Genomic DNA, 27,642 nt, shown 5'->3' on the forward strand with positions numbered 1-27,642 from the left:
TGCTATCAGTAAATGGATTCAGAACTGATTGAATGAACATACCCCATAAGTGCACATTAATGGAACTGTGTAAAGCTGAAACAAGGAATAAGTAGTGTACAGTAAGTTTCTGTTATAAGGCCTGCATTGTTCAACATACTTGTAAGTTACTTGGATTTGGAACTGGAAATCATATTTAACAATTTTTCATGAATTAATATGGAGGCAAGGGGATATCTTGAAGGACAATATGAAGAATCAGGAAGAACTTGATACACTGGAAAAATGGGTAGAAAAGTGGCAAGATAAGTTTCAATTTGCCCTTGAATATGCAAAGTTCTATATTTGGGTATGAAAATCAAAGCCATTGGAATAGAATGGGGTAACATACTGAGCAGACATCATGCAGAAATGGTTGAGGATTCTTGAAGCATCAAAATCTGAACATGAGCCCAACATGTGAAATAGTTACAAGAAAAGCAAATGTAATTCTGACCTGTATCAACAGATGTCTAATGTCAAGATCTAAAGAAAAAGTCATTCTTCTATACAGTATTCTGCATTGGTCACTTGAATTCCCCTAGAATATTGCATTTAGTGCAGGGCACATTTTGGAAAGACACTGACAGAATGAAGGATGTCCACAGAACAGAAACCAAGATGACAAGAAATTTGGAAGGAAACTTACAAGAACAGTTGGAGCCATTTGGTATTTTTAGCCTGTGCAGTATTATAGAAGAGAAGACTGCAGTGAGATGTAATAGCTGTTGCCACATATCTGATGGCCTGTCTTGTGGAAGATAGACTGGAATTGTTCAGAGTTTTTCCAGAAGTCGGGGGGAAAAGAGGGTAGATTTCAACTGGGCATGGGGAAAAAATGTAATGAAAAAAGCTGCTCAACAGTGGGGGAGAGTGCTTGGGTAGGTGTACTTTGTCTCACTGGAGGTACCTGACCAAGGCTGGAACAGCCATCTGCTGTAATAGTATAGTCCTGCTCTGAGCAGAGAATTGAACTAAACTAAATGATCTCCAAGCTTCCCTAGAAGCCTTATTTCTAAGATTCTCCAGAGACAGCACTCAGAGCCCTCTCTATGGGCACATGTGCCATTGCCCCAGCCTCACCTCCCCCATGACCCTCTCATCACCAGCAGCCCCCCTGGAGGAGAATCACCCGAGCGTGGCCCACATGGAGCAGCACAGCCAAGGACATGGCAGCCAGGCGGCGTAGACAAGACTGCCCTCACGCCCCATCCCGCACAGTTGATGCTGCAGGGCGCGCGAAGAGCGTGGCTGCCATGACACTGCTGGTCTGCCTGGGCAATCTGCAGCAGGCCCTGGAGGCGATGAGTGGCCCTGCAGGCAGGTGGGGAGGGGGCAGGACAGGGGATGGGGGGGTGGGCCAGTTTTTGGGCACTCTGTCTCTAAAAGGTTCGCCAGCACTGCTCTACCATATAAGTCTGGAAACAGCTTTCATCCACATGGGCCATTTTGTCTCTGGTTATTTGAAGTCATAGGTCTATTGAGAGTCGATCAAGCCTGCTTGTTACAACGCACCAGGAGTGGTTGTTTGGTGCTGTAAATTGCTAGAGAAAAAACGGCTACAGGGAGAAAGTCAGCTGCAGAACGCCTTTAGAAGGAGACCTCGCGCCATGGCCTGGGCGGAGCGGAGACCGAGGACAAGGGTTGAACCTTCTGGCACCAGCGAGGAGACCCACCCATCCATTCGCACACGCACACGCAATTTAAATAACCAGCTGGCCTCAACTCCACCAGGAGAATGGCACACATCTGCAGCAGCCTGATTCCCGCCTGGGTGACATCTGGCGGGTTAGGGAAAAAAGCGACAAGCACGTGGAGCGCCCCAGCGGGCACGCCCTCAGTAGGAGGGAGGGAGGGAGCACCTTTGGCGCGGGAGGACCGGGGTCGCCTGCGCAAGGGACGGAGGCGAGGCGGGCTTCCCAGCTCCCAAGGAGAAAAGGGGAACTGGTGAGGCGCGAGGCAGCTGAGGCACAGAGGAAACCACAGAGCGGGGGAAGGGCGGCCGCGGGAGCGGTTCCCTCCTCGTACGAAGGGTGGGGCAGGGCTGCAGCCGCTGGCATGTCGGAGGTACCAGAGCCTCTCCCGCCAGCCGAGGAGCCCTAGGTAGCTGGAGAAGAGCGGGGACCATGGCCCGAGGACCGGGGTGCACGAGAAGGCAGCTGTCTCGCCGTTACACTGGGAGCTCGGCGTTGCCCGCGCCGCCGCCGCCGCCACTACCGTCGCTGTTGCTGCTGCTGCTGCTGGCCTGGGCTGCTGCGGGGGCCCGAGAGCAGGGGCCCCTCGAGTTCCCGCGTGCCGTTGCTAACCTGGCCGTGAGCGGGGAGCGCTTCCTAGTAGCCAGCGGCAACTGCTGGTACGAAGTGGCGCCTTCGCTGGCATGGAAGGAGGAGCGCTACTGCGAGCCGCAGGGCAGTTCCTGTGGGACGCCGGTGGCCTCAGTCAACAAGCTGCTGCTGCCCTTCGATCGCGACCGCTTGCTCATCTGTTGGACTCAGCCGCGAGGCGTCTGCTATGTCCAGAACCTTACCGATGGGAGCTCCCCGGAGAAGTTGGGCGACGAATTGGTGACCTACGCGCCTAAAGGCGCGGCGGCCGGACTGTTGTTTTGCGACAATTGCTCAGACTGGTCCTTGGTCGTGGCCACGACCCACAAGCTAAACAAGTGCTTCGATGATCCCCCGGCTAGCATCGCCAACAAGGCGGTCTTCCTCATAAAAGTACGCGAGAAAAGAGTGGACGAAGACAGCCAGGTGCCCATGAAGGAGGTGTACAACCTGCACTTCGAGGATGCCTTTCGCTGGCAGAAGCACTTCTTTTTCCCTTATTGGTATAACAATGGAAACACGGAGGCCAAGATGCTCATCGCTCGCTATAAGGAAAACGCCTTCGAGTACAATAGCCAGCTTCTGCGATGTGGCGCCGGCAGCGAGACCAAAGTTCTTTCCTCGGCGTACCTGGAGCAACGCGAGCTCTGGGTCGGGATTTTCAGCTCAGCCTCAGGTCCCGCCACGCCGACTTCCACGAGCCTTTGCATCTTTGCTCTTGAAGAGCTGCTGAAAAATGCGAAAAGCTGCAGCTTCAGCGAGCCCTCCACTTCCGAGTTCCATTCGGAATCCGAACCTCCAGACACATGTGTGAGTACCTTGGGTTATTTGTTGGCTAGATCCCTCGCTAAATCAGCTATATTTAGGGTCGACTTGTTTAGTTGTTGCAAGCTATGTAATTATGAGAGGCAGGACCCCCGAAAGATATAGAATATTTTGGCAAACTGCTCCGCACCCCAAAAAGGCATAGCCTTCCAGCCTTAGCAAGCAGATCACAGTGGAAGCCAAAACTAAAAGGACAGTTTAGCGTGGTTTCTGAAGGAGTGATTCACTACTGTATTTGATGAGACACAGCAGTCAAAAGTTATTTCAGATTTTTAATTGTTTCTCCACATTGTTATTGTTTCCTTTCCATTGGCTTCAGTGAAAAGAAGTAGATAAAGAATGCTTTTGCAAGGAGAAGAAAGCTGATGGTATGAGACTCTGGGATTTGGAGATGCTTTAAAGGAGAATTGACTGTAGCTTAGGTTGAATGAGGGGTCCTTGGTGCTCTCTGAATTTGGTTGTTTTCTTGCAGATATTTCATTACCCAAACTAGGTACCATCATCAGGACTAGCACTAGTACCAAAGTCCCCTCATTTAAAGGTATCATTACTTCTTTTATGGCTGTGTGAAGGGGGAACAATTATTTTATATCTAATCTTTCCACCAACGAATAGCGCTCATCCACATCCAGATTCAATTCAACTGAAAACAGTGGTGGAAAGCTAGTTTTCTCTGATAGTGGAAAGCTAGGAGTATTGATCAATTTCACTGGGCACTAGGATTGCTGCGGTCTTGACTGATATAGCTGACATTGCTGTAATAATCTTCAGTTGCAGAATGAAATAATAGACTGGAAACTTTCAAGTGACTTTTTATATTGCTCCTATTCTTTGGTATGCTTGTGAACTCAAAGTAATAACATCATTTAGAATGGCAGTGGTAGAAAATATTTAGTAAGAGTTCATTGCCTAGTTTAATCTGTGTGATGATAATTATGAATCTTAAGTTCACATGTTTTTCAAAGGATGGGTGATCTTTTCTGAGCAGCCTGTGACAATTGGCCTAGTTTTAAATACTCCCTGCAAAAGGTGCTGTAAATCCAGATATTTAGTGTCTTGTTAATTTCCTGCAGCCTTTTGCTTGGGAGAGAGAAACAAAGATGTGAAAAAGAATGGGAGACAGAAGGGGGGAAGCAATAAAGGAGAACATTTGTAATTCAGGCTTGAAATAAGGGGTTTTTGGTGCTCTCTGAGTTTGGATGTTTTCTTGCAGATGTTTCTTTACCCAAATTAAGTAACATAATCAGTGCTAGCAGTGATGATGTCATCTAGTTTGGGTAATGAAATGTCTGCAAGAAAACAACCAAACTCAGCACCAAAGACCCTTTAAAAAGGGAAGTGTTGGAAAGAGAGAAATATTACATGTCCTTATCCACTTTTGATAGAAAACTGGATCCAAGAGGTTGCCACATCCCACAAAAGAAGAAATCCTCCCATTCATTCCATCCTTAAAAGTAATGCAATCATTCCTGTAGACATGAACCTCCATAGGGCTCTGAAGAATATAATAGTGTACTGTAGGCTAATGATAAAGACTCTTTTTAGGCTGAGCATTTGTTGTGGACTAACGGCAAAGGCTAGGGTCTTTGGGCTGACTTTTTCTTCCTGAATATATTTCAGTTTGGGTGCTAAAACATTTTTCCTGCCAAAAATCAAATAAAAATCAAATGGGGAAAAGAAATGCAATCCCATTATTTTTCTGGGTCTCTTGCTGCTTTTTGATGTCATCAAAGATTGTATCCATTTTGAACTGTAATGTGGAATCTTTATCTATTCACCAATTACTAGAAAGCTGTACTGGAATATTCAGTCATACTGAAAATGCAACACAGTTTAGCTGGCTGTTATCTTATTGCTACTTAACATTGACCTTAAACTGCTAGTTGAGACCAATTTATTTATTTATTTATTTCTAAAATTTATATGCCGCCCAATCCCAAGGGACTCAGGGCGGCGTACAAAATTAAAACAATAATATGACAATAAAACAATAAAATAAATACATTCATACAGTGTGTCCGATCATATCCCGCCCCCCCCCGGGGACATCAGCCCCAGGCCTGCCGGAACAGGAGAGTTTTAATGGCTTTCTTAAAGGCCGGCAGGGTGGGAGTAGTTCGAACCTCGGGGGGAAGTTGAATCCACCAGGTCGGAGCCACCACAGAAAAGGCCCTTCCCTGAGGGCCTGCCAGCCGACATTGTCTGGCCGACGGGACCTGAAGGAGGCGCAATCTGTGGGACCTCACCGGTCTCTGGGAACTGTGCGGCAGTATGCTGTCCTGTAAGTAACCTGGCCCTATGCCATGAAGGGCTTTAAAGGTGATAACCAACACCTTGAATTGCGTCCGGAGACCCACAGGAAGCCAGTGCAGCTCGCGGAGGATAGGTGACACGTGGGCGTACCTTGGCGTGCCCACAATCGCTCTCGCAGCTGCATTTTGAACCAACTGCAGCCTCCGAACGCTCTTCAAGGGTAGCCCCATGTAGAGCGTGTTACAGTAATCCAGTCTTGAGGTGACAAGGGCATGAGTGACCGTGAGTAAAGCCTCCCGGTCCAAATAAGGCCGCAACTGGTGCACCAGGCGAACCTGGGCAAAGATCCCCCTGGCCACAGCCGATAGATGTTGTTCCAAATTTAGCTGTGAGTCCAGCAGGACACCCAAGTTGCGTGCCTGCACTGAGGGAGGTAAATTTATCCCCCCCAGGACTAATGATGGACCATCCAGTTGACCTTTGGGAGGCAAGACCCAGAGCCACTCGGTCTTGTCAGGGTTGAGTCTAAGCCTGTTCACCCCCATCCAGACCCTCACATCTTCCAGGCACCGGCACATCACGTCGACTGCTTCACTGAAAGGACACGGGGTGGAGATATTGTAGTGCACTGTGGTTTGTATGCAAATAATTCACATATCTGTAATCATACTTTGTTTTAATCATAGTTTGGATAAACTTGAATAACCACATATAATACTGAGTCATAATTTATTTTAATCATTGTTTTAACATATTTGAATTAAAATAGTAGTTGGCTGGATTACTTATCTAATAAATTTATCTAATAAACAAGAAAATTACATCATGGATTCATCTTATTTTTCATTCTCTTATTTTTAAAAAGTTATAATCATTCAAAAAAGTCAAACCAAGAGAGAGAAGAAAATAATATCAAAATAAAAAATAAATTCGATAAAAGCCTGTTCAAAGCAGAAGCTATGTCCCATACAGCAATATGTTCAGACCCAACAGTTTCTGCTGTGATTGCTATGGCCAGAATTTCCTAGAAATTATGTAATCCTAGCTGTTTAACAGGAAGCATACTATTGCCTATTGGGATTAAGTAATTTGTAATTGGAAGATAGCAGGGCATTTCAAAAGCATCATCTCAATGTCTGTCTAAGCATATCGTATGTGTAAGAGCTCCAGACAGGGGATATTATTGAATTTCCTAGTCAATACCTTTGTGGGCAAATTGTTCAGGCATGTCAGTTTGACTGCCCTCCTAAGTAAGAGTGAAAGTATACAGGGAAAGTATTTGGGGTTGATGAAAGGAGGATCCACAACCTCATTGTAGCAGAGATCAGAGGTGTTTATTCCTCTGTACATCAAGATCAAAAATTTTTTTGCCTGACTTTGCTCCAGGCTTTGTCTGAGCCCAATATGGCTAGGATAAGAAACAACACTGGATCAGTTTGGAAGTGATTTGCTTCTTCCATGGGAAATTATGTCTATCAATGCTCTCAGCCCATCAATACTAATTGGACTAAAAACTCATTCTCACAGATTTATTTGAGCCAATACTTTAACTGGGAGAGCTTCAGATAAGCCTTGGGAGAAATGTGGCTGTATCTGCCAAGCAGCATGCTAGCCTCCATTATACTCATACAAACAACAATAACCAAACTGAGCAGGTAAAGGCCTTTGAATACCTATTTTCAATTCTCTATATCCTGGGAACTTCAATCTTCAAACCTTACACTCCATACATAATAATCAGACACAGCACTAAATGATACTTGAAACAGCTAACTGCTTATAGCAATTTTTTTTCAAAACTAAAGAACTAAGTCTTTTGCTATACTATATGTGTACAGTGCTGTGGATATAAAGATAACCTTGTTCTAGAAGTGGTTCAGTCCAAATTTCTGAGATCCTTAGTTGGAATTATTTGCTTTGTTGAAATTCATTCCTCGTTCTCTTAAAATCAGGTATGAAAAAGTTTTGCTGAGAGTAAATAACATTTAACAATTTGGATTCAATCCCAGAAGTAGATACAGTTTCCTAGTCTCCTTTTAACTCAACTTTGTGTTGACTATTTTAATTTTTGGAATCTGTAGTGCATGGCATATATCTGTTAGATGTTTTATCAGTTTTGAATTTTAATTGTATTTGTATTTTGCAGTTTTAATCTGTTCAAAATCTAGAAATATTAATTATATGAGATTTTTAAAATGTTTAAATATGTCAATAGATCTTAGATCCAAGTGATAATTTGTTGCAGATTATATATTATTGCATTCTTTCATTATTGTGTATGCATTGTTTGGAACTACCTTAAAAACATTTAGTAAAAATCTGTTTAAAATTAGCTATCAGATATTAGCTATTAAAAATTGTACAATTTTTAAACAAATTTTAATTTTTTGGGGTACTTTCCGTGTTCTGCAACATAAAATTCAGACCATTTTGTAAGATATGGTTTTTAATTTTCAGCAAATGTGTGCGTGTAGTAATACTGTACAATTTAATATTCTATCTGATTGTTTTAGTAATAACTTCAAGGGATGTATTCCATAATGTGATAATACAATTTCTGTTTTTTTAAATCTTCACAATTCTTAAAATTGACTTATAATTTTAGTAGATATGTTTTTGCAAATTTCATTTGAAGAATTGTTATTCCCTTCAGCAATTATTCCCATATATATATAATTTATTGTATTTTAATATTATTCTGTTTCAATTTTCCATCACCTAAAGGAGCTGAAAGTGCAATTTAGACAATTACAGAGTAGATTAACCTGGTGCATATTAAATAATGTTATTTTTAACAGTCTTCCATATATAGGAAATGTTAAAATTAGTTCAGATCTTTGAGTTTTTTTATGCATAAAGAATAGGAAGATATAATCCTGAGGATGACCCACCCAATATTAAATATTACCAAGCCTCTGTGATTTCCGTTGAAATGATTTGAACATGTTTAAATTTCTATTATAGGCAGTGGGCTTTAAAAATATGTATGATTGGTGAACAGCAAAAAATAATGTCTAACTAACTGAACATATATTGCAAAAGATCATATGATTATTACTTAAGAAAGAAGGAACTTGGAATTATAATGGTAACATACAATTTAGAGAATTTTTTATTTTAAAGGTTTAATCAAACCTTAAGATGTTGTGTATATGCTTAGTTACATTACCACCTTATGACAGAATATAGAAAATATATAGTTTGATTCACTTTTCAAGTAAAAGTGCAAATGTTTATCACATGGGTCAAAATTATTTGCTCCTCTACTATTGTCATTTGTTACCTAAAATAGAAAATTAAAAAAGGGGAGGGATTGAACAGATAGAATTGTAAGACTGTTAGCCATGTTTCTTATTTGATTTAGTGATATTTATTCTCTCTTTTTATTATTATTACATTTTATTAAATATCTAAATTAAAAAAATTCAAATGAAAGTTAACATCATTAGTAAAAGCAAAGTATATCACAGTATCACACTGTAATGTAATATGGAAGATAAAATAAACAATAAGTAATTAAAACAATAACAGTAAAAGCAGTAGTAAAATACCATAGTGAAATTAGCAGATCATTAAAAGGCTGAGGAAAATAAAATGCATTTCTCCAGCACAGAAAAGACAATAAAGATAGCACCAGGTGTGTCTTGGTATAGTGTTCCTAAATCAGAGAACACTAGTGGTCCTCAGGTTATGACCATTCATCCAGTAACCATTCACGATTATGATGGCCCTGCATGAGTGGGTCCTATGATAGAGTTCCAGCCATCCCAGTGTTCTTGTGGTCATGTAATAACAAACTGGGAGCTTGGTGCCTGACTTGCAGTCATGTGATCACAATTGCTGACATTCCCTGCAAGGTTCCCACATGAAAACTCGATGTTTTCAGTTCTTTGTATTGTCTCACTAAATAATGACAGCAAACATATCTTGAGACTGTAACTAATTTTTTTGGTATTCATCCATCCATCCATCCATCTCTAAATCTATCTTTCTGCAATCAATGATTCCTTGAACATATATAAAGCAAAAATTAAAATATCCAGGATTATATCCAAAAAACTTTGTATTCTGACACACAGCACCCAAACCACAACACTTCACACAATCAACCACCACGCAAAAACTAACCCTGCCAGACACAAAAGAGGTGTTGGAAATAGCCAACCTCTAGGAGTAGCAATAGCCCACAATAGCAATAGCCCACAACCCCACAGCCACACTCTGCCAGGAATTATCCAGAATCAAAGACAAGATACAGAAGGATAAAGGAAACAATGTACTCTACAAAATCGACTGTAACAATTGCAACCAATTCTACATGGGACAAACATTATGTCAGTTAAAAACTAGGATCCATGATTACCGGCTGGTAGTCAAACGCCACAATCCCAAATCTTTAATCTCTATCCATGGCTAAACAAACCATACACCACCTACTCATTAAACATCATACCCACAAGATGATGCCACCACAGAACTCCATGTCCATAGAAACCATCATGAAACTTCTGGATCTATGATTCAACTGGTGAAGGAAAAGTCATCATGGTTCAGTCCAAGCCGGGAATAAATAACATGGCGGCTGCTTTAGAAAGAAGGTTGCAGTTTATTGAAGAGGAGAGCCAGACAGAAAGATGGCTCTGGAAGAAAAGAATGAGCACATGTAGAGAGTGGGTTTTTATACCCTCTGGAGCCTTTTGTTTGGAGTTGTTCCTGTGGCATGAATTTTGACCTGAGTCTGAGTGTGCCTTTCTGGTATTCTGATGATGGTGGGTTAATCCTATTATGTCCCAAGGGTCATATCCTGCTTCCCTGGGACTGTGGCTGATGACTCTTAGATTTTTGGTGTTGATTCTAGGGATCTTTCTTCCTAATCCCAATTTCCTGATTCCAGTCTTTCTGACAAGATTATCACATCTGCATTTTTGCAGACTTGGTTTCTGCTTGGGACCGAGAGACTTGGGGACAGGGTTGGTTTCTGCTTTTAAAATCCTTTAGGGAAATATATTCTGCCCTTTTAATATTTCCTTCTCTGGGGGGGCTGACTTCCCACAAATTCCTCCTTTGTGCCATAATAGTGTGGATGACACACTTTTACTGGCATAAGATTAAAATTGATCTGATCAGGAAGACTTGGTAAACAAGCTTTAAACTGTAAATGCAAAAAAAGGGGGAAGACACTAATGGAGGCAAGCAGAAAAAGATCCCTGCAGTGACTGCCAAAAGGGGAGCTTCCAACTCATAAAGTTCTAAAAGTCAGGGCAAAAATTTTGTTAGGTGGAAAAGAAATTTATAGTGTCCAATATTCTGTGCCAATCATTTTCAAATGTTGGATTTCACTTTGAACTTCCAGTCATGTTTGCACATTCCTTCCAAAATTCTTCATAGCCATGGCTTGCCTCAGGACATAATCACTGGCTGCCCATTTTTAGGGGTTGTTTCCTGCCTTAACTCTTAGTTCAGTGCATCCAGGTTTGTAATGTCCAATTGAGATTAGCCAGTATGCAAGCCAGGCTATTAAATTTTCTTAAATTGCACATAGTGAGCCCTAGGACTCCCAATCTGAGTCCACCAATGCAAGATATTCAGGGCTGAAGTTTGGAGATCTCTTTCGTGCTACTTCTCTAGTCAGAGCATATGAATTGCAAATCACTTGCGGGGGCCTGGTTCCCTCCCCCTTAGAATTTTCAGGAAGTTGTGCATGCAAAGCTTTGGTGCAATAGAGCAAAAATCAGCCTGGGGGACTTTAATGAAGGTAGGTGGAGGGGAAAGACTCAGTGTGATTATGAATGGTGTGTGTGTGTGTGTGTGTGTGTGTGTGTGTGTGTGTGCAGCTGCTTCTACAAAACAGGCAATACAAACATCTGGACAAATTTTCCCTCCCACCAGACAGAAGTCCAAGGTGTTCAGTACTTGCTGTGCCAACTATTCCCAAATGCCATCACTCCATAAATACATTCAATTCCTTAATTACAACACAAATGGAAACCTTACAATGAGTTTCCACCCTCCCCCCATAGTCTTCCTAGTTTTCTTCTGAGGCTTCACATGGGGACCAATGGCTCCAGGATTCCTTCCTTCCTCTGCAGTTTTCACAGGCATCTGGGGGAATGCTAGGACTTGGGAAAATCTATTCCGCTCTGGTTACATGGTGGCTTTTTGGTGGATGGCTGGGTTCAAAACCCAATTCCATAACTCAAATGGATGGAGGCAGCATCTGGGTCAGTGTGCTCTGCTTCCAAAGATTGGGGGGGTTATCTGTGTTGGGCTGAAAGACATGAGAACAAGATCTCCTCCCCCCTTTCTGGGTGGACTCTCCCAGGAGATGCAGAGAAAGGCATGGAGAACAGAGGATAAGAAAAGGAGAAGTAGAATTGGGGGGAGGGTAGGTTGCAGACAGAGTTTGAAAAGGCATTCATACTGCAGTGGTTAAAGAAACAGATAAGATGGGGACAACATAGATGAGAACAAAAGAAATCTGGATTCTGGTAAGAGAACATAAATGAAAGGTCTCACTTCTAAACTGAACATTTGCAACATGTTAGGACTTAAGGAGTTGCAACTTGAAAAATGCTGGTCATGTTTCAGGAAAGAAATAGACAGATAAAACCCATTTACAACACATAAGTAAATGCAAAAATGAAACTTTTCCAACAGATGAACGTAAAACATTCCCTCCTGCTAACTTAAGAGTACAGAGAGAGAAAGGAAGGAAGAAAAAAACATTTTTCTTCACTCTGTTTGTTGGCCAGACAAAAAGAGTGAGGGTATTTTTCTTTTGATGGCTTATATTAAGCAGAATTTCTAGCAAAATTTTAAAATTCTTTTCTCTTTGGATTAGAAACAATTAACAGTCACATTTACCTCACACACAAAGACTTTGACCATACATATACACACAGAGACAAGAGAACAGAAAAGGAAACAGAACTTTTAGTTCTACACATCCTAGTCATTCCCACCACAAATCTCAGTTAACTCAAATTAGGAAAGACACAAATCTTAAATATACCATGTGGTTGCAGAGAGAGAGAGAGAGAGAGAGAGAGACAGACAGACAGAGAGAGAGAGAGAGAATCACTATTTCTTATTTTTCCTTTAAATACCTTTATTTAGCCAAATTGGTTTCCCAGCAAAACTCAGAGTAAAGTCCATTTTTTTATAGTTTCTGTCCTCATTCCGACCCTCGAACTACAGCTACCCATGTTCCCCTTACCATGTGGGGTTCAATCAGCTTAGTCAGGTCCTAGCAGCACTGCCCAGCCACTCTTAGTGACACTATCCTTGCCGTCCCGCCATCATTTTGTAGACCAAAAGGGGGTCTGGGGAGGACCTGCCGCCCTCGGCTCAGACAGGTATGCGGCCTCCTTCTTCCTCACTTTCTTCAGTTTTCAGACTCAGGAGGAGTCTGGGAGGACCTGTGCTTCGTGCACTAGTATGAGCCCCTCCCACAGCTTTGCTTACAGGGCCTTACCAGCTGGTTGCCCAAAATGCAATTCTCTCATTCACTCACCCCATGCTTTCCAGTGTCTGCCACTTGAACAGATCCTTTCTGTGGCTAGGAAAGGACAGAGGGAGCAAAATCCAACTGTGATTGGGAAAAGGGTCTTCTCACTCACACACATAGACATAACACACATTTCCTTTGCTCCCCTGGGCTTTAAAGTTAAAAATTAGAGGTATTCACCTTCACCTTCTTTCCAAAGCAGCCCTTGAGCTCAAACCCAAAACTCCCTTTACTACCCTGGCTCCACATGGGCAGGGCCTGGGAAACCCATCCACAGACACAAGGGGTCTGCTGCCGGCAAGATGGGGCTTACCAGTCTCGGTCCATTGGAGAGGTGTGCTTGGAGTCCCATCCTGAGTGCCAAATTGTTGAAGGAAAAGTCTTCATCATGGTTCAGTCCAAGCCGGGAATAAATAACATGGCGACTGCTTTAAGATAAGAAAGATAAGATAAGATAACCTTTAAGATGTCTCTGGAAGAAAAGAGAGAGCACATGTAGGGAGTGGGTTTTTATACCCTCTGGAGCCTTTTGTTTGGAGTTGTTCCTGTGGCATGAATTTTGACCTGAGTCTGAGTGTGCCTTTCTGGTATTCTGATGATGGTGGGTTAATCCTATTATATCCCAAGGGTCATATCCTGCTTCCCTGTGGCTGTGGCTGATGACTCTTAGATTTTTGATGTTGATTCTAGGGATCTTTCTTCCTAATCCCAGTTTCCTGATTCCAGTCTTTCTGACAAGATTATCACATCTGCATTTTTGCAGACTTGGTTTCTGCTTGGGACTGAGAGACTTGGGGGCAGGGTTGGTTTCTGCTTTTAAAATCCTTTAGGGAAATATATTCTGCCCTTTTAATATTTCCTTCTCTGGGAGGGCTGACTTCCCACACAACACACACTTCAAGTTCAACAGTAAAATCTATAAGCAAGTACAAGGTACCCCAATGGGATTACCCATATCAGGCCTAATAGCAGAAGCAGCCATGCAATGATTCGAATCCATAGCTCTACCCACCATCCAACCAAAATTTTGGATACACTACATCAGTGACTCCTTTGTCATCATCAAAAGCTCCCAAATTGAAGAAACACACCACCTACTCAGTAACCTATTCCCTGAGATCAAATTCATACTCTAAGAGGAAACAGACACCAGAGTCCCATTCCTCAACATCGACATAAGGAGACTAGACCATGGATAACCGGAAACCCGCATCTACCACAAACCCACGCACATAGACCAGATCCTCAGTTTCACAAGCAACCACCCCACCACAGACAAAATAAGCTATGTCCAGACCCTGTTCAGAAGGGCCAGGACACTCTGCAGCACCACAACACTGAAAAAAATGGAAGAGAAATGGCTGTTTGATGTCTTTCTCCATAACGGCTATTCAAAAACTTCATACTCCGACATACAGTACCCAAACCACAATACATCACACAACCAATTACCACCAAAAACTAACCCTACCACACACAAAAGGGGTCTTGGAAATGACAGCCAGAATTCTCCAATGTCTAGGAATAGCAACAGCCCACAAACTCACAGCCACACTCTGCCAGGAATTATCCAGAACCAAAGACAAGATACAGAAGGATGAAAGAAACAATGTAATTTACAAAATCAACTGTAACAATTGCAACCAATTCTATGTAGGACAAACATCACATCAATTAAAAACCAGGATCCCCAAACACCGGCTGGCAATCAAATGCCACAATCCCAAATCCTTAATCTCTACCCACACTGATACCAAACAGCACAAGTTCGATTGGAGCAACACAAAAATCATCAGCCACACTACCACCCGCCATGCTCCTGAGTTCATCAAAGCCTGGCACTCCACAATCAATTTCATAAACACATTGACCTACAATCAACCTACAAATCCCTCTGAATCCAAATCAACTGCCCAGCCAACCAGAGAAAGCACCAATCCTCAACCAACCCAAGCAAGTCCCCACCATAGCATTTCACCTCCCAATGACCTTCACCTGATGTAACCTCACCATCACAAGACCCATCACAAGACTCCCACTGATGACTCACACCTCACTCATCACACCTGTTGACCACACAAAGCCCTTATAAACAGAGGAACACTGACACTGACAACCCCTAAACTCTGCTGAAGATGTTACCTACCCTGGTAACAAAACATTTGGAAACCAACCCACAAGCTTGGTTGTACCCAAGCTACAGATATTTGCCACTATTGCATCCAGGATTATCTTAAAGCCAATTTGAATCATAATAAAAATAAGAATAACCAGATGTGTGGACTTCAATTTTTAGAATTTTGATCAAACTTCATCACTGCTGAATATTCTCGGATATTATGTTGATATATCCGGAGGAACAGTATTAACTAACTTATTTTAAGACAACACAGTTGTAATAGGACCTCTTTGGTTTAGGGTTTAATCTAGCCTGCAACCCCTTGTGTGGTTCTATTCTTCCATTGTCACCAGAACATAGGAGAGAAAAGAGGTACTGACATTATCTGACCAACGGAAGGCCTCCTTGAGAAGGCTTTGACCTGGTCTTATTTTTCTTCTCTCCTCTGGAAGTTAGACTCTTGGGAGTTTAACTTTAAATCACCCTTTTATAATCTGATACTTTTAATATACTGTCATACCCAGATAGCTAGAAGGTGAGGAATATAGACTGGGGACTTTCTGTAGGATAAGGATTTACAGTTTTATTCTGAACAAGGACCACAATTATTTCAATGGCCTCTGAGGGCAGCAGCAAACATAGCTGGTGACGTTGTGACAGAGCAGGTGGTGTTGTACAAAAATATTTGGCTCGAGGATTAGGATAATGAATCTTCCCAGATTTAAATCTATTTAAATTAGACTTAAACATCCAGTCTCTCCAGTTTTAAGTCTACTTGTCTTGGGGGAAGGCTGTGTATCTAGATTCTGTGACATGATAATAATACACTTTTTTGATGCCTAATGGGAAAGTATTTTTATCGAGAACGTAGTGCTTCAAAAATGAGCAGCTGTCTTCTGTTCCCAGTCATTTATTCAACATCATAATTGTACTGGGACGTGCCGGTACTGACAAGATGATTCTCTTTAAATCATAGACTTCGTAATGAACTGTGAAAATATGGCTTAACTGGAAAATACCATACATAAAGAGAATTATCTCTGAGTGGTCTTTTATATTTAGACTGGACCTAAGCATGACATCAGCAAGCACCAGCATGTCCCCCCCTTTTCTCTTTCTTTTTCATGATATTACCTTCATCTCATCCCCAATCCATATCTGAGGCAGATTAAGGTTGACCCTAGGTGCTCTGGTATTAAAGTTATTTTCCCCTTTAAGTGGGTAAGAAGTTATGGCAGTTGTCATGGCTTAAACAGAGATGCATTGCACGATATGCCAGATGCTCCAAAAACATAAAGGATCATATTAAAGTGTATTTCTTTTTCTGTGGCATATTTCTATGTCACTTGATAGATACATCACAAACAATGTTGGAAGGACAGCTTAAGAACAACTATTAAACCTAGTTGTGTCGGTTGGTTATAGACAGAAAACCACTTTGCCAAATGGTAATAGATAATAGGCAATATAGAGATAATCTAGTTCGGCTTTTTCCAATTAATATTCTGTGTCAACTGAGAATTATGGAAACTGAAATATAGTAAAACAGGTTGAAGGAGATTGGAGTAATTGATCATCGCTTTGGCTTACAGCAATATAAAAAAATCATCTGACAAATTTTAATAGTGCTGTTAAATATGAAGGATTTTTATTAACTTTATTACAAATATAATAATACAGTAAATTTGTCATAAATAATTATTCAGAACCATAAATAGAAATTTAAGGAATACATACAGAACTGATACCAACCAAAGAGAATAGAGGATTTCTGTCTTTTAAAAATAGGTTTTCTATTATGATTCCATGAGCCCTGGAAACAAAGAGCCACATAAAATGAAATTATAAAAGGCATTTCAAAAAAAGGAGATGAAAGATTTTGTACAGGATTTCCTGTTTTTCTTACTTTCTTGTAAATGATAGCACTGTGAAATATTAAAGAAAAAGCAACATACAAACACTGAGGGCATAATATGAATATTAAATTTAACTGCATCATAAGAAAAAAGAAATTTTAAAAAAGTGACCCATACATTGGAAACAAATAAATGTATACTACTGGATGGTTTGGGATTCTAGTGTCCAGAATGCTCCACTTGGCCATTATCCATCACACAATATCTTCTTTCAAAACAGAATAAATTATTGAGAGCAAGGAATTCACACATATTTGTATTTTTGTGGTCTGGACCTTCACATTTTCTGTATTTTATGTTTTAGGTCTCCATGTTATTAGCTTTATAAATAACTCAAGGTGGCAAACATATCTAATACTCCTTCCTCCTCATATTTTCCCCACAACAATGAACCTGTGAGATGAGTTGGGCTGAGGGAGAGTGACTGGCCCAAAGACACACAGTTGACTTTTATGGTTCAGGAAGGACTTGAACTCACAGTCTCCTGCTTTCTTGCCTGGTGCCTTATCACTAGACCAGTGGTAGCGAACCTATGGCACACATGCCAGAGGCGGCACTCACACCATGCCCTGGAGATGGCAACCATCCCTCTTTAACCAGCTGCCCACTAACTTGCAGAGGTCCCACATGGCCAGATGTATCCCAGCACCCATGCGCTCACTGGCCTCTGTGTGCAGGGGCCGATGGTGTCAGGTAGCAGCTGCCCCGGCCCCTGCCTCACCTTGCCCTGTGACAATGGCACCCCCACCCTGCCTCGCCTTACCCCGCAGCACAAGCCTCCTGCCCACTGCCCCACCTGCCAGAGACCCCCTGGATCTCCCCCAACCCTGCCCGGCCCCCACAGGCGTCACTCCCTATGAGCAACATTGACGTGATCACGCCCACCTTGGCCACACCCACCCAATCTGCCATGACCACCACAGCCACGTCCACCTAGTGGGCCACGCCCACCTGGCACCCGGTGATAAATAAGTGGGTTTTGGGTTGCAGTTTGGGCACTCGGTCTCTAAAAGTTTCGCCACCACTGCACTAGACCAAAGTGGCTCTTTATGTGGTCTACTTCTTTTTGCAATGTTTTCCTGTAATTATTTGGATTCACTTAGCATTAATTAAGAAAAGATGCTTCTAAGGACATGCTTGCTGCTATGTTAGGATGGGCAAATACAACTGAATTTATGATCAAGAAAGAAAAGTGCCAAGAGCTATGGCTATTTCTTCATAAATATGTGCAGTATTTTGTACAATAAATGGTTATGTGTTTCTGATTTTTTTCTGATCTAATTATGATGATTTTAAAAAAAGTATAATATATTAAATATATATTATATTAATTCTAATGAACAATTTAATAATACTGTACTGAAGCCTACTTGAGATAAAACACCACCCAAAATATATAATGTGGCAATTAATCTTCCCACAGACAGCTACTGAATATTTCTTCTTTCAATTATGATGTAATGATGTATTCTAAAGTTTTGTTTCTTTGTTCATTCTGTTTCAGATAAAAGTTATATGGCCAATCAACAACTCAACTTCTCTGAGTCACTTTAATTTGGTTTCAGTTTATGCCACTGTGCTTCTAAACAAGATTGTTTTATTTTTAGGGACAGGAAATGGGCAGCTGTTGAAGGTAGGTTATGCCATGAATCATTATGATTTACTAGTTCATACATCACATTTATGTAAAATTGCAGAAACAGTGTTCATATTTGAATCTATTTTTCTTTAATGTGTTTTTAATAAAAATAATACCATTAATATAAATAATCAATATACTTAGTTTTTAAGAACTCACAAATAATCTGCACACGGAATTTATCTTTTTTTTTGGAGTGGAATAAAACACGCTGGTGCATGCATTTGCACTATTTGCACATTTAGAGCTTCCACTTTCTATAAATCAAATAGAAAATATTTTGAAGGAAGACAGGTTTTATATTATTCACTAGAACTTTGCATTTGAAAAAAAGCTACTTTTTTAAAAAATACATTCTTTGCTACTTTTGATTTAATAATATATTCATTTAACTGTGGTATTTTGAACAACATATAATACTACAGTTATATAAACCATAATTTACAAACTGGCTAGGCTAGGCTCATACATTAAGCCACTATAACAGAAGTTACATAATGATTTTGCACAATGCTAGAACATAGCATATGTTTTTACTATAACAACAGCATCTATAACTATTTACACTCTTTTCGGCCTTTCTTTCCTTCCTTCCTTCTTTCCTTTCCTTTCCTTTCCTTTTCTTTCTTTGTTTTGTTAAATAATTTTAGCAAGGTAAAAATCAGCCTTAATCTTTTCTCACAATTGTTTAAGACCACATCGGAAAAGAAGTTGTGATGATGAATAGCTGGCAGAAGAGTACAGGATAACTCTATTCCAAACTGTTTGCAAGTTTATGTTCATTAAATATATCCTGTTTTTATAGATTGTTCTTGATGACAAAATGAAGCCAAATTGTCCAGAAATTTTATATGAAATTAAGGAAGAAACACCCATTTTCCATAGGCTTGAACTTGACCCTACGGATCAGAATTACATCTATCTACCATCTAATAATATGGTTAGTTAAATTCTAAATTACACTCTAGAATTCCATTTATATGCTATTTCCAAAGTTGGTTATAAAACTTCATATAGCCAAGTATCAAAGGCCAGCAAAGCTATTGCAAATATTCCAATTGTTTTCTAATAAAGTTTTATGGTAAAAAGACTCTGGAATGCCCATGGAAAAAGTTTAGAGGATTATGAAAAATTACCACACACTGGATTTTTTTGGGGGGGGAAGGGGAGGACTTTGGAAAATTCGTACAACATCAGGTCTTAAGAATCACCCCATCCTAGTAATTTAATATTACAAGTATTGCCCCTTTTCACATTCTGCAGTATTCACATTCTTCCACTTTACAATCCCATTTCACTGCTTTCTATTTATCTTATTCCACATTGTGATTGGTCCAAGACGTCAACATTATCAGTCTTTCTTTTTGTAAGTTCACTTAGCATTATTCCAACTCTTCATTGGTATGGAGAAAATACTGTACACTAGAAGGTCAAAGACTCAACAATGATTTAATAGAATTAATAGAGTCCATCTGAGTTTAACAGAAATTGTTATGAACAACCACAGTTATAATACTTCTACATTAAAATTAAAATAGCTGATATCTCAAAAATTTATGTTTTCCTCAGTATATAAAACACTTAGCAACAGTAATTAATCCAACCTTCCTAGAAATAGAAAGATCGACTCAAAGGTTGGCCAGAAGTGTATTTCAAAATGATTTTTAGCAGTAGTTTCCTGTGAATTTGCCTATAGTTAGATATATACAAAATAATTAAATAGAACATTAAAACATTAATGCAGCAGCTCACATTTCAACTTCAGTTCACAAATAAAGTATAGAGCCTCAGCAATCAAAATGGCTCATAAGATTTAAAACAATAATTAAAAGTTGTACTAATCTGGAACTTAAGTGTGTGTGTGTTTATGTCTGAGAATATACTGTACATATAATTGTGTGTTTTAAGGTAAAAACAATATAAATATTGAAAATATTTATAGAAAATATTAAAGAAAATAAAAGTAGTAAATAGTAAGAAAAGAAAATAGAAAAAAAGAAAAATTATAAAGACACAATTTTCAATCTTCTTAACAACTGTTATAAATGTATTTATATTTTATCTTCCCTTTCTAACGTTACATGAAAATTTTCTTGTTTCCATAGTTTATTCTTTCTAATCGTCAAAGCCGTAGATCAATTTTTTCTTTCTTCAGCAAAAAAGTCCTTAAAGAGTTTCCAACTACTAAAAATGTAGATGTTAATCTTTCTCTGATCAGATAAGTCTATTTTACCATTTCTGCTACTTCTGTCTTCTTCAACAAGCATTCCTCCATTGTACTTGTTTTAAACTCTTTCCAGTTTTGTGCATATAGTAGTCTCACAAAAGGAACATCTTTAAAAATAATACCCCATAATTCTTTTTTGATAGTCTGTCCATTAATCCCAGTAGGAAAAATGTTTGTTTTAGTTGAATGTTAATCTTTAAAATTCTTTCAACATCTTCTTAATTATTATGTGTATTTGAATTTAAAATAACATGACCTTTCTTGTCCACGTTTTCAACCTAAATTTTGCTATAGGCAGTCCTTGATTTATGACCATTTGTTCAGCCACATTCAAAGTTAAAATGGCATCGAAAGAAGTGAGTTTTAACTAGTCCCCAATCTTCCAATCTTCCCCCATCCATGCCTTTTGCATGGCAGCACACCTCTTTAGCAGCGGAAGGCCTGGGGCTGAAGTAGACGCCTGAAAACTTTGATAGTTTCAGCCAGCTGCTATTGCCTCGGGCCTCTGTCATTGCTTCTGTTGCGTCCTTGGCGGGAAAACAGACACGAGAAGCAGCTGGAGTTCTCAGTTTCTTTTATTCAGCGTTCAGCTTACAGGAAGATGGCTTCAGCCTCGCCCAAACGCCTCGCAGCCTCTTATATAGGCAACTCCCGGGTAAAATGGGTTACTTTTCCCGCGCCAGCACCCGCGCATGCGCACGGCGCTGGCGACAGCCTGTCTGGTCCCGGGCAGCTTTGCACCTGCCCGGGACTGCCTGCAAACGCCCGAGCCGTTTGCAAAGGCTCGGGACATAACACCCCTTTCCCCCGGGCTAAAACTACTACCAACATACAACATTTATTTTATATGACATTTTGCTCCCCCAGTGCTCCCACTGTTTACTGGCCTTTGCCTTGCCAGCAATGTTATGTAGTCTTCTAGGTACTTGGGAGATTTCTTTGCTCTCTGTGACCTTCTTAGCTGTGGATTACTGGCATAAGTCCCCTGACTGGAGGGAGGCGTGAGCCTGTTCTCTCTATTGTGTCCTGGTGTCTTCCAAGGACTGTGCCCCGATGCCTGGCCTGCTTGCTTGCCCACCGGGCTCGTCAGGCCAGGGCTTCTGTTACTTTGTGACCTGGTTGACCTACCTAGCTGTAGACCCTCAGGCCCCTTGAAGTGATAGCCGCTGCTGGGCGTCTCTGTAGAACCTCCTAGGTCAGTCCAAGACCTGTCAGGAGGCTGTCCATTCCCTGAACCCCATTCTGTGTTCGGGCTCGTGTGGGTTTCAGTACTTTCCCAAAACTCAGGTGTTCCCTGATTTGTGCTAGGGTTGTTGTAGTCGGGACTTGGTTCCTCGACTAACTCTGTGTATGTTTGACCCCCTGTAGGATTTGGGGTAAGGTCAGGCCAACCTTGGGAATTGTGTGCCAGTTCTCTTGCGGGGAATGATTTGTTGGGATGCCCCCGGGTATCCTCCGTTGCTGGAGTGCTGTGTGATGTGTGTGGAAAGTGAGTATGCCCCCGGGGTGACTCCCTGGCTGGAGTAGGCGTGAGTGCCTGTTGTGTGGGTAAGCTCCATGACTTTCTTTTCGGAGCAATTGCAGAACCTTGGGATGGGCCGTTTGTGGCTCCCTCAGTGGAGGTGGGCAGTAGCTCTTGCCCTTCCCTTTGCTCCAAAGGGTCCCCCTCCCCCCCCTGGAAAAGACCCAGGAGTCTCAGCAGAAAAGTCTCGCCTAGAGCGAAGTTGGTCGATGTGCCGACGCAGGACACGACCGTTGTCCAGGGCAACCTCGTAGGAGAGAGGACCTGTGATCCTGGACACAGAAGCGGGGACCCATGTATGACCAGGCCCGTAATTGCGAGCCCAAACCGGGGCACCCACAAGTAGTTGTCTAGGTGCCCTAGGATGTGAGGTAGATGAAGGCAGTCTGTCCGGATGCAACCGGTCAAGTCTAGTAGTAAGTTGGCGCCCCCAACGAAGTTCAGCTGGACTTCTCCCTGTAGAAGTGGACGGTGTGGTGCGATAAGAAAGGAGAAAGTCAGCCACCCTGTGATGCCAGTCCCCGTAGGTGAGTCTCTTCAAGGCGTCCTTTGCGAGGCGCACCATGCGTTCAGCCATACCGTTGGTGGACGGGTGAAAAGGCGCAGACGTGGCATGACGAATCAGGTTTGCCTGTAAGAAAGCTTGGAATTCGGAGGAGGTGAATTGAGGGCCGTTGTCGGACACAATGACATCTGGCAGCCCGTGTGCAGCAAAAATCCCCCTCAGTACCTGAATAGTCTTTGCAGTGGTGGTGGATGAGACAGGCACAACCTCAAGCCATTTTGAATGGCTGTCAACAAGGACCAAGAAGAACTGGCCCTGAAAGGGCCCAGCGTAGTCAATGTGCACCCTAGACCATGGGGACTGTGTTTCCTCCCATCTATGCACAGGAGCTTGGGGCATCTCTGGGCGAGATCGTTGGCACAGGTGGCATGCATGCACCTTAGCCTCAATATCTTTATCTAAACCAGGCCACCACAAGTGGCTGCGCGCAAGAGCCTTCATACGAACAATGCCAGGATGACCCTCGTGGAGGGATTCTAAGACCCTAGTCCTCATCGAGGTGGGAATGACAACTCTGTTTCCCCAAAGCAGACAACCCTGAGAAAGGGACAGTTCGTTTCTTTTGGACCAGAAACTCTGAAACTCAGGACTAGGGCAGTGCTCAGGCCACCCGGACAGGACCCAGGAGCGGACACGTGAAAGTGTGTGATCTGTACCCGTTTCAGCGGTAACATCCCTGGCACTAAGAGGGAGCTCGGGCAAGGCTTGGATTGATATAATGTTGACAGCTGGCGCGGGGTCAGCTTCTACTACTGGCAGAGGCAACCTACTGAGGCCATCAGCATGGCCCATTTCTTTTCCGCTTGTTGGAGTAATGAAAAATCATATGCAGACAAGAAAATAGACCACCTAAGCATTCTAGGGGAAATGATGTGGGAGTCTGCTTCGGGGGTAAACAGTCCCAGCATAGGCTTTTATGTCAGTGAAGACCGTGAATGGCCTGCCATAATAGAAATAGTGGATTTTTTGAATTCCAGCGAACAACAGCCAGAGCCTCCCTGTCCTATCGGCGTAGTTGCGCTCAGGGCAGAAGACGTGTTCTGGAGTAGTATGCAATAGGAACCTGAGTTCCATCAGACCTGCGGTGACTCAGGACAGCTCCAACCCCGTAGGGGGATGCATCACAAGCGATGCACACAGGAAGAGACTCGTTGAAATGTGCAAGAACACTGTTAGAAGTGAGCAAGGCCTTGACTTCTTTAAAGCAAGCCTCATGTGATTGTGACCACAGCCACACAGCTTGTTTGTCTAGTAGCCTGTGAAGAGGCTCAGCTACACTAGCTTTATGTGTAAGAAAAGAATTGTAGAAATTCAGGAGGCCTAGGAAGGCCTGAAGTTCGGCCTTAGACTTTGGCCTGGGTGCTTGTAAAATAGCAGTTAGTTTGGATTCAGCAGGATGAATCCCAGCAGCATCAATTTTGAATCCCAGAAATTCAGTAGAAGGCACCCCGATCTTGCATTTGTCTTTTCTGAGCTTGAGGCCTGATCCCCTGAATCTTAACAGGACAGCCCTAAGTCTTTCAGCTAGAATGTGTGTGGAGTCTCCTGCAATCAAGACATCGTCAAAGTAGGGGCAGACCCCTGGTATACCTCGTAGTGTGTTTTCCATTACGCTTTGGAAAATCCCAGGAGCGACATTTACTCCAAACTGTAGCCTTTTTACTTTAAAGGCTCCCCTGTGGGTCCCAATGGTCTGAGCTATGGCAGCATCATCATCAACAGGCAGCTGTTGATATGCTTGAGCTAGGTCAAGCTTTGCAAAAACACGCCCCCCCTTGAGAGAGGCCAGGATGTTACTGACCACAGGAACAGGATAGGCATGTTGCTGCAATGCCTTATTGAGTGTGCATTTGTAATCAGCACAAATGCGAATGTCCCCATTTGCCTTTAGAGGCGTGACAATGGGGGTCTCCCAAGGACTGGAATCAACAGGTTCTAGGATTCCCTGTTGGATCAGTTTGTCTAACTCAGTGTCAATTTTACTCTTTAAAGAAAAGGGACCCTTCTTGCTTTAATTCTAATGGGAGTGACAGTGGGGTCTAGCTTTAAGGACACAGGTGGTCCTTTGAATGTGCCCAGCTGGGGGCTGAAAACATCTGCAAATTCTTTGCAGACTTCCTGTAGGTCGAGTGTTTGTAAGCTGTTGAGTCCTGTGACGTGTATCCCCAGGGCCTCAAACCAATCGAGTCCTATGAGACTCGTTCGTTCACCCCCTACTACTAATAAGTCTAGTGGACCTTCAAAACTCTTGTATTGCACGTTAAGGGTGGCCTCCCCCTTAACACACACTCTTGAGTTCTGAAAATCTGTTAATACAATATCAGAAGGCCTTAACTTGGCCTTAGGACCCACTTCTGGAAAAAAATCTTCCTAAATGTATGCAATGAAATGATGGGACAGGGCAGACCCTGTGTCTAGTTCCATAGATAATGGAACCCCTTGTAGCTTCACGTTGAGTGACAGCTTTTTTCTTCATGGGCTTGTTGTTGTGCCTGTTCTACAGATGCTTCTTCGCGAAGCGCAAAACCCTACCCTATTCTGGCTGGGGAATCTGGTACCTTTCAGGCGTTCTTCTTGGGGTTGTGCCTTTCGTCGGCTCAGACACACAGCTGCAATATGCCCTTGTTTGCCGCATGCCCGGCAGGTAGCGGAGCGGAACTTGCAGTCGGTTCTCCTGTGGCGACCTCCACAGCCGATGCACTTGAGCAGAGCCGAAGAGCTTCCCTTCTGGTTCTCTTCCTTCGCGGGGTGTAGACGGTCGACTTCCTCGTCCGGATCCTCCTCGGAGTTTCGTCGGACGTCTTCCTGGTGCACGGACGCACCCTCTGCACTGTTTCTGATCGGCCGCATGTTTTTGATGGCGCCGCCTGCTGCTTCTTCTGCGGTGACTTCCCTTAAGGCGTCTTGGAAGGATAATTCTTCCTTGGCAAAAAGTCTCTGTTGTAGCTCTCGATGCCTTAGCCCGCACACGAATCGGTCCCTCAGTCGTTCCTCGAGGTCCTTGAACTCGCAGGGCTTGGCGGCCTTCCGTAGCGCGGCGATGTATTCCTTGGCTGTTTCACCGGACCGTTGATCCCTCTGCTCGAAGGTGTGGCGCCATGAGATAACGGACACCTTGGGGTGGAAGTGCTCTTTCAGCAGCTTCTTCAGGTCTGCGTAGCTTACAGACTCTACTGGAACAGGTGCTACAAGATTTTCTGCGATTTCGAAGGCGTCTTGGCCGCAAACGCAAAGCAGGGTGGCGGCCTTCAAGCTATCTTCCCTCACTTGGTTTGCCTTGAAGTAGTTCTCCATTCTGGATACGTAGGACTCCCACCGCTCTGGATGTGAGACGTCGAATTCCGAAAGCCTTCCGATTTTCGCCATCTTCGGATCTTCAGGAGACGACGTCTATCAGCCAGCCTACTACCCCGAATGCGCGCCGGATTGGCGGGCAGCTGCTGCCGTCGACGACCGTTCCTCCTCTCGCCGCTCAGGACTCTCCTGGGTAAGCTTACACTTTTTCCTTTCCAGGTAGTGCAAGGCATCCCACCCTTCGTCGCCAGTGTTGAGTCCTTGGCGGGAAAACAGACACGAGAAGCAGCTGGAGTTCTCAGTTTCATTTTATCAGCGTTCAGCTTACAGGAAGATGGCTTCAGCCTCGCCCAAACGCCTCGCAGCCTCTTATATAGGCAACTCCCGGGTAAATGGGGTACTTTTCCCGCGCCAGCACCCGCGCATGCGCACGGCGCTGGCGACAGCCTGTCTGGTCCCGGGCAGCTTTGCACCTGCCCGGGACTGCCTGCAAACGCCCGAGCCGTTTGCAAAGGCTCGGGACATAACAGCTTCCATTGCTCTTCCTCCACCAGGCCCTGATGTATGTAGCTGCCATTGCCATCTTTTTCCTGCTGCTACTGCACACCTGGTAGCTGTTGGTTATGCCAGGCCTTCTTTTCGAGGCCATTTGGACCGTTCTCCAAATCACCTGCAGTGTTGTCCAAATAGGGGTTCCTGTTCTCGCAGTGCTTCAGAAAGCCTTTGGAAGGCTTTTAAGTTCTTTCAAATTATCACTCGAACAGGGGCCTCCTGCTCTCCAAATAGCCTCCCATTCTCATGAAACCTGGGGAAGTTGCTTCACATGGCCAGCAGTTGCCTTGCAAAGAACCAGGCTGGGCATGCTGGACAATAGTAATTTCTCCTCTTTCAACATCTTCTTAATTCTAGGCTTTAACATAATTGTTCTGCAATTATAAAATACAATTCATGCTAGTCATAGTAATACAGATACATTTCAAGAAAAAAAGTTAAATCAATTATTTCCATCTGTTCCCTTTGTTTTTCCATTTTCAAATTCTTTGTTAGCATCTTCATCTTTTGCTTGCTAATTTTTAAAATTATTACCCCCCAAATGCTTAGATTTTTTATTAATATTTCTATTCCTTCCAAAGGCTTTTCTAAAATGATCAACATATCATCAGAAAACACCTGTATTTTATCTATAATCAATACAATATAAACTAGCAGCCAAAGACTTGTTATTTATCAGTCAGCTTTTGCCAGCTAGGATAAGCTAAAATCAAGTTCACAAATGATTAATTGTAAAAGATTGAAAAGTGAGAAATTGGTATCAACATATCCAAAATACCAACTTTATTCTAGTATTCTAATAAAGCATATTTGTTTGAATACCTCCCTATATTTTTAAGAGTTATAACTTTATTTAAAATAGCTATTCTTTTTTGTGTATC

The 27,642-nt window shown here is 42.6% G+C and overlaps 1 protein-coding gene across 2 annotated transcripts in view; it reads left to right on the top strand.

Annotated features, from left to right (window-relative positions):
- Window positions 1-1,900: 1,900 nt before the first annotated feature.
- The window catches only part of PLXNC1 (plexin C1), an 83,660-nt gene continuing 57,918 nt past the window's right edge, over window positions 1,901-27,642 (top strand). The window contains exons 1-3 of one of the 2 annotated variants that reach the window (XM_039358171.1): window positions 1,902-3,152; window positions 18,467-18,595; window positions 19,407-19,541. In XM_039358171.1, coding sequence (XP_039214105.1) covers window positions 2,145-3,152; window positions 18,467-18,595; window positions 19,407-19,541 — 1,272 coding nt within the window. In that variant the 5' untranslated portion in view covers window positions 1,902-2,144. Of the gene's footprint in view, window positions 3,153-18,466; window positions 18,596-19,406; window positions 19,542-27,642 lie in introns of both variants that reach the window. The other variant, XM_039358172.1, reaches the window with a different exon arrangement.

The sequence above is a fragment of the Crotalus tigris genome, unplaced genomic scaffold (genome assembly GCF_016545835.1).
Source record: "Crotalus tigris isolate CLP2741 ecotype Arizona unplaced genomic scaffold, ASM1654583v1 scf7180000019004.2909048, whole genome shotgun sequence".
In the NCBI taxonomy this organism is placed as follows: Eukaryota; Metazoa; Chordata; class Lepidosauria; order Squamata; family Viperidae; genus Crotalus; species Crotalus tigris.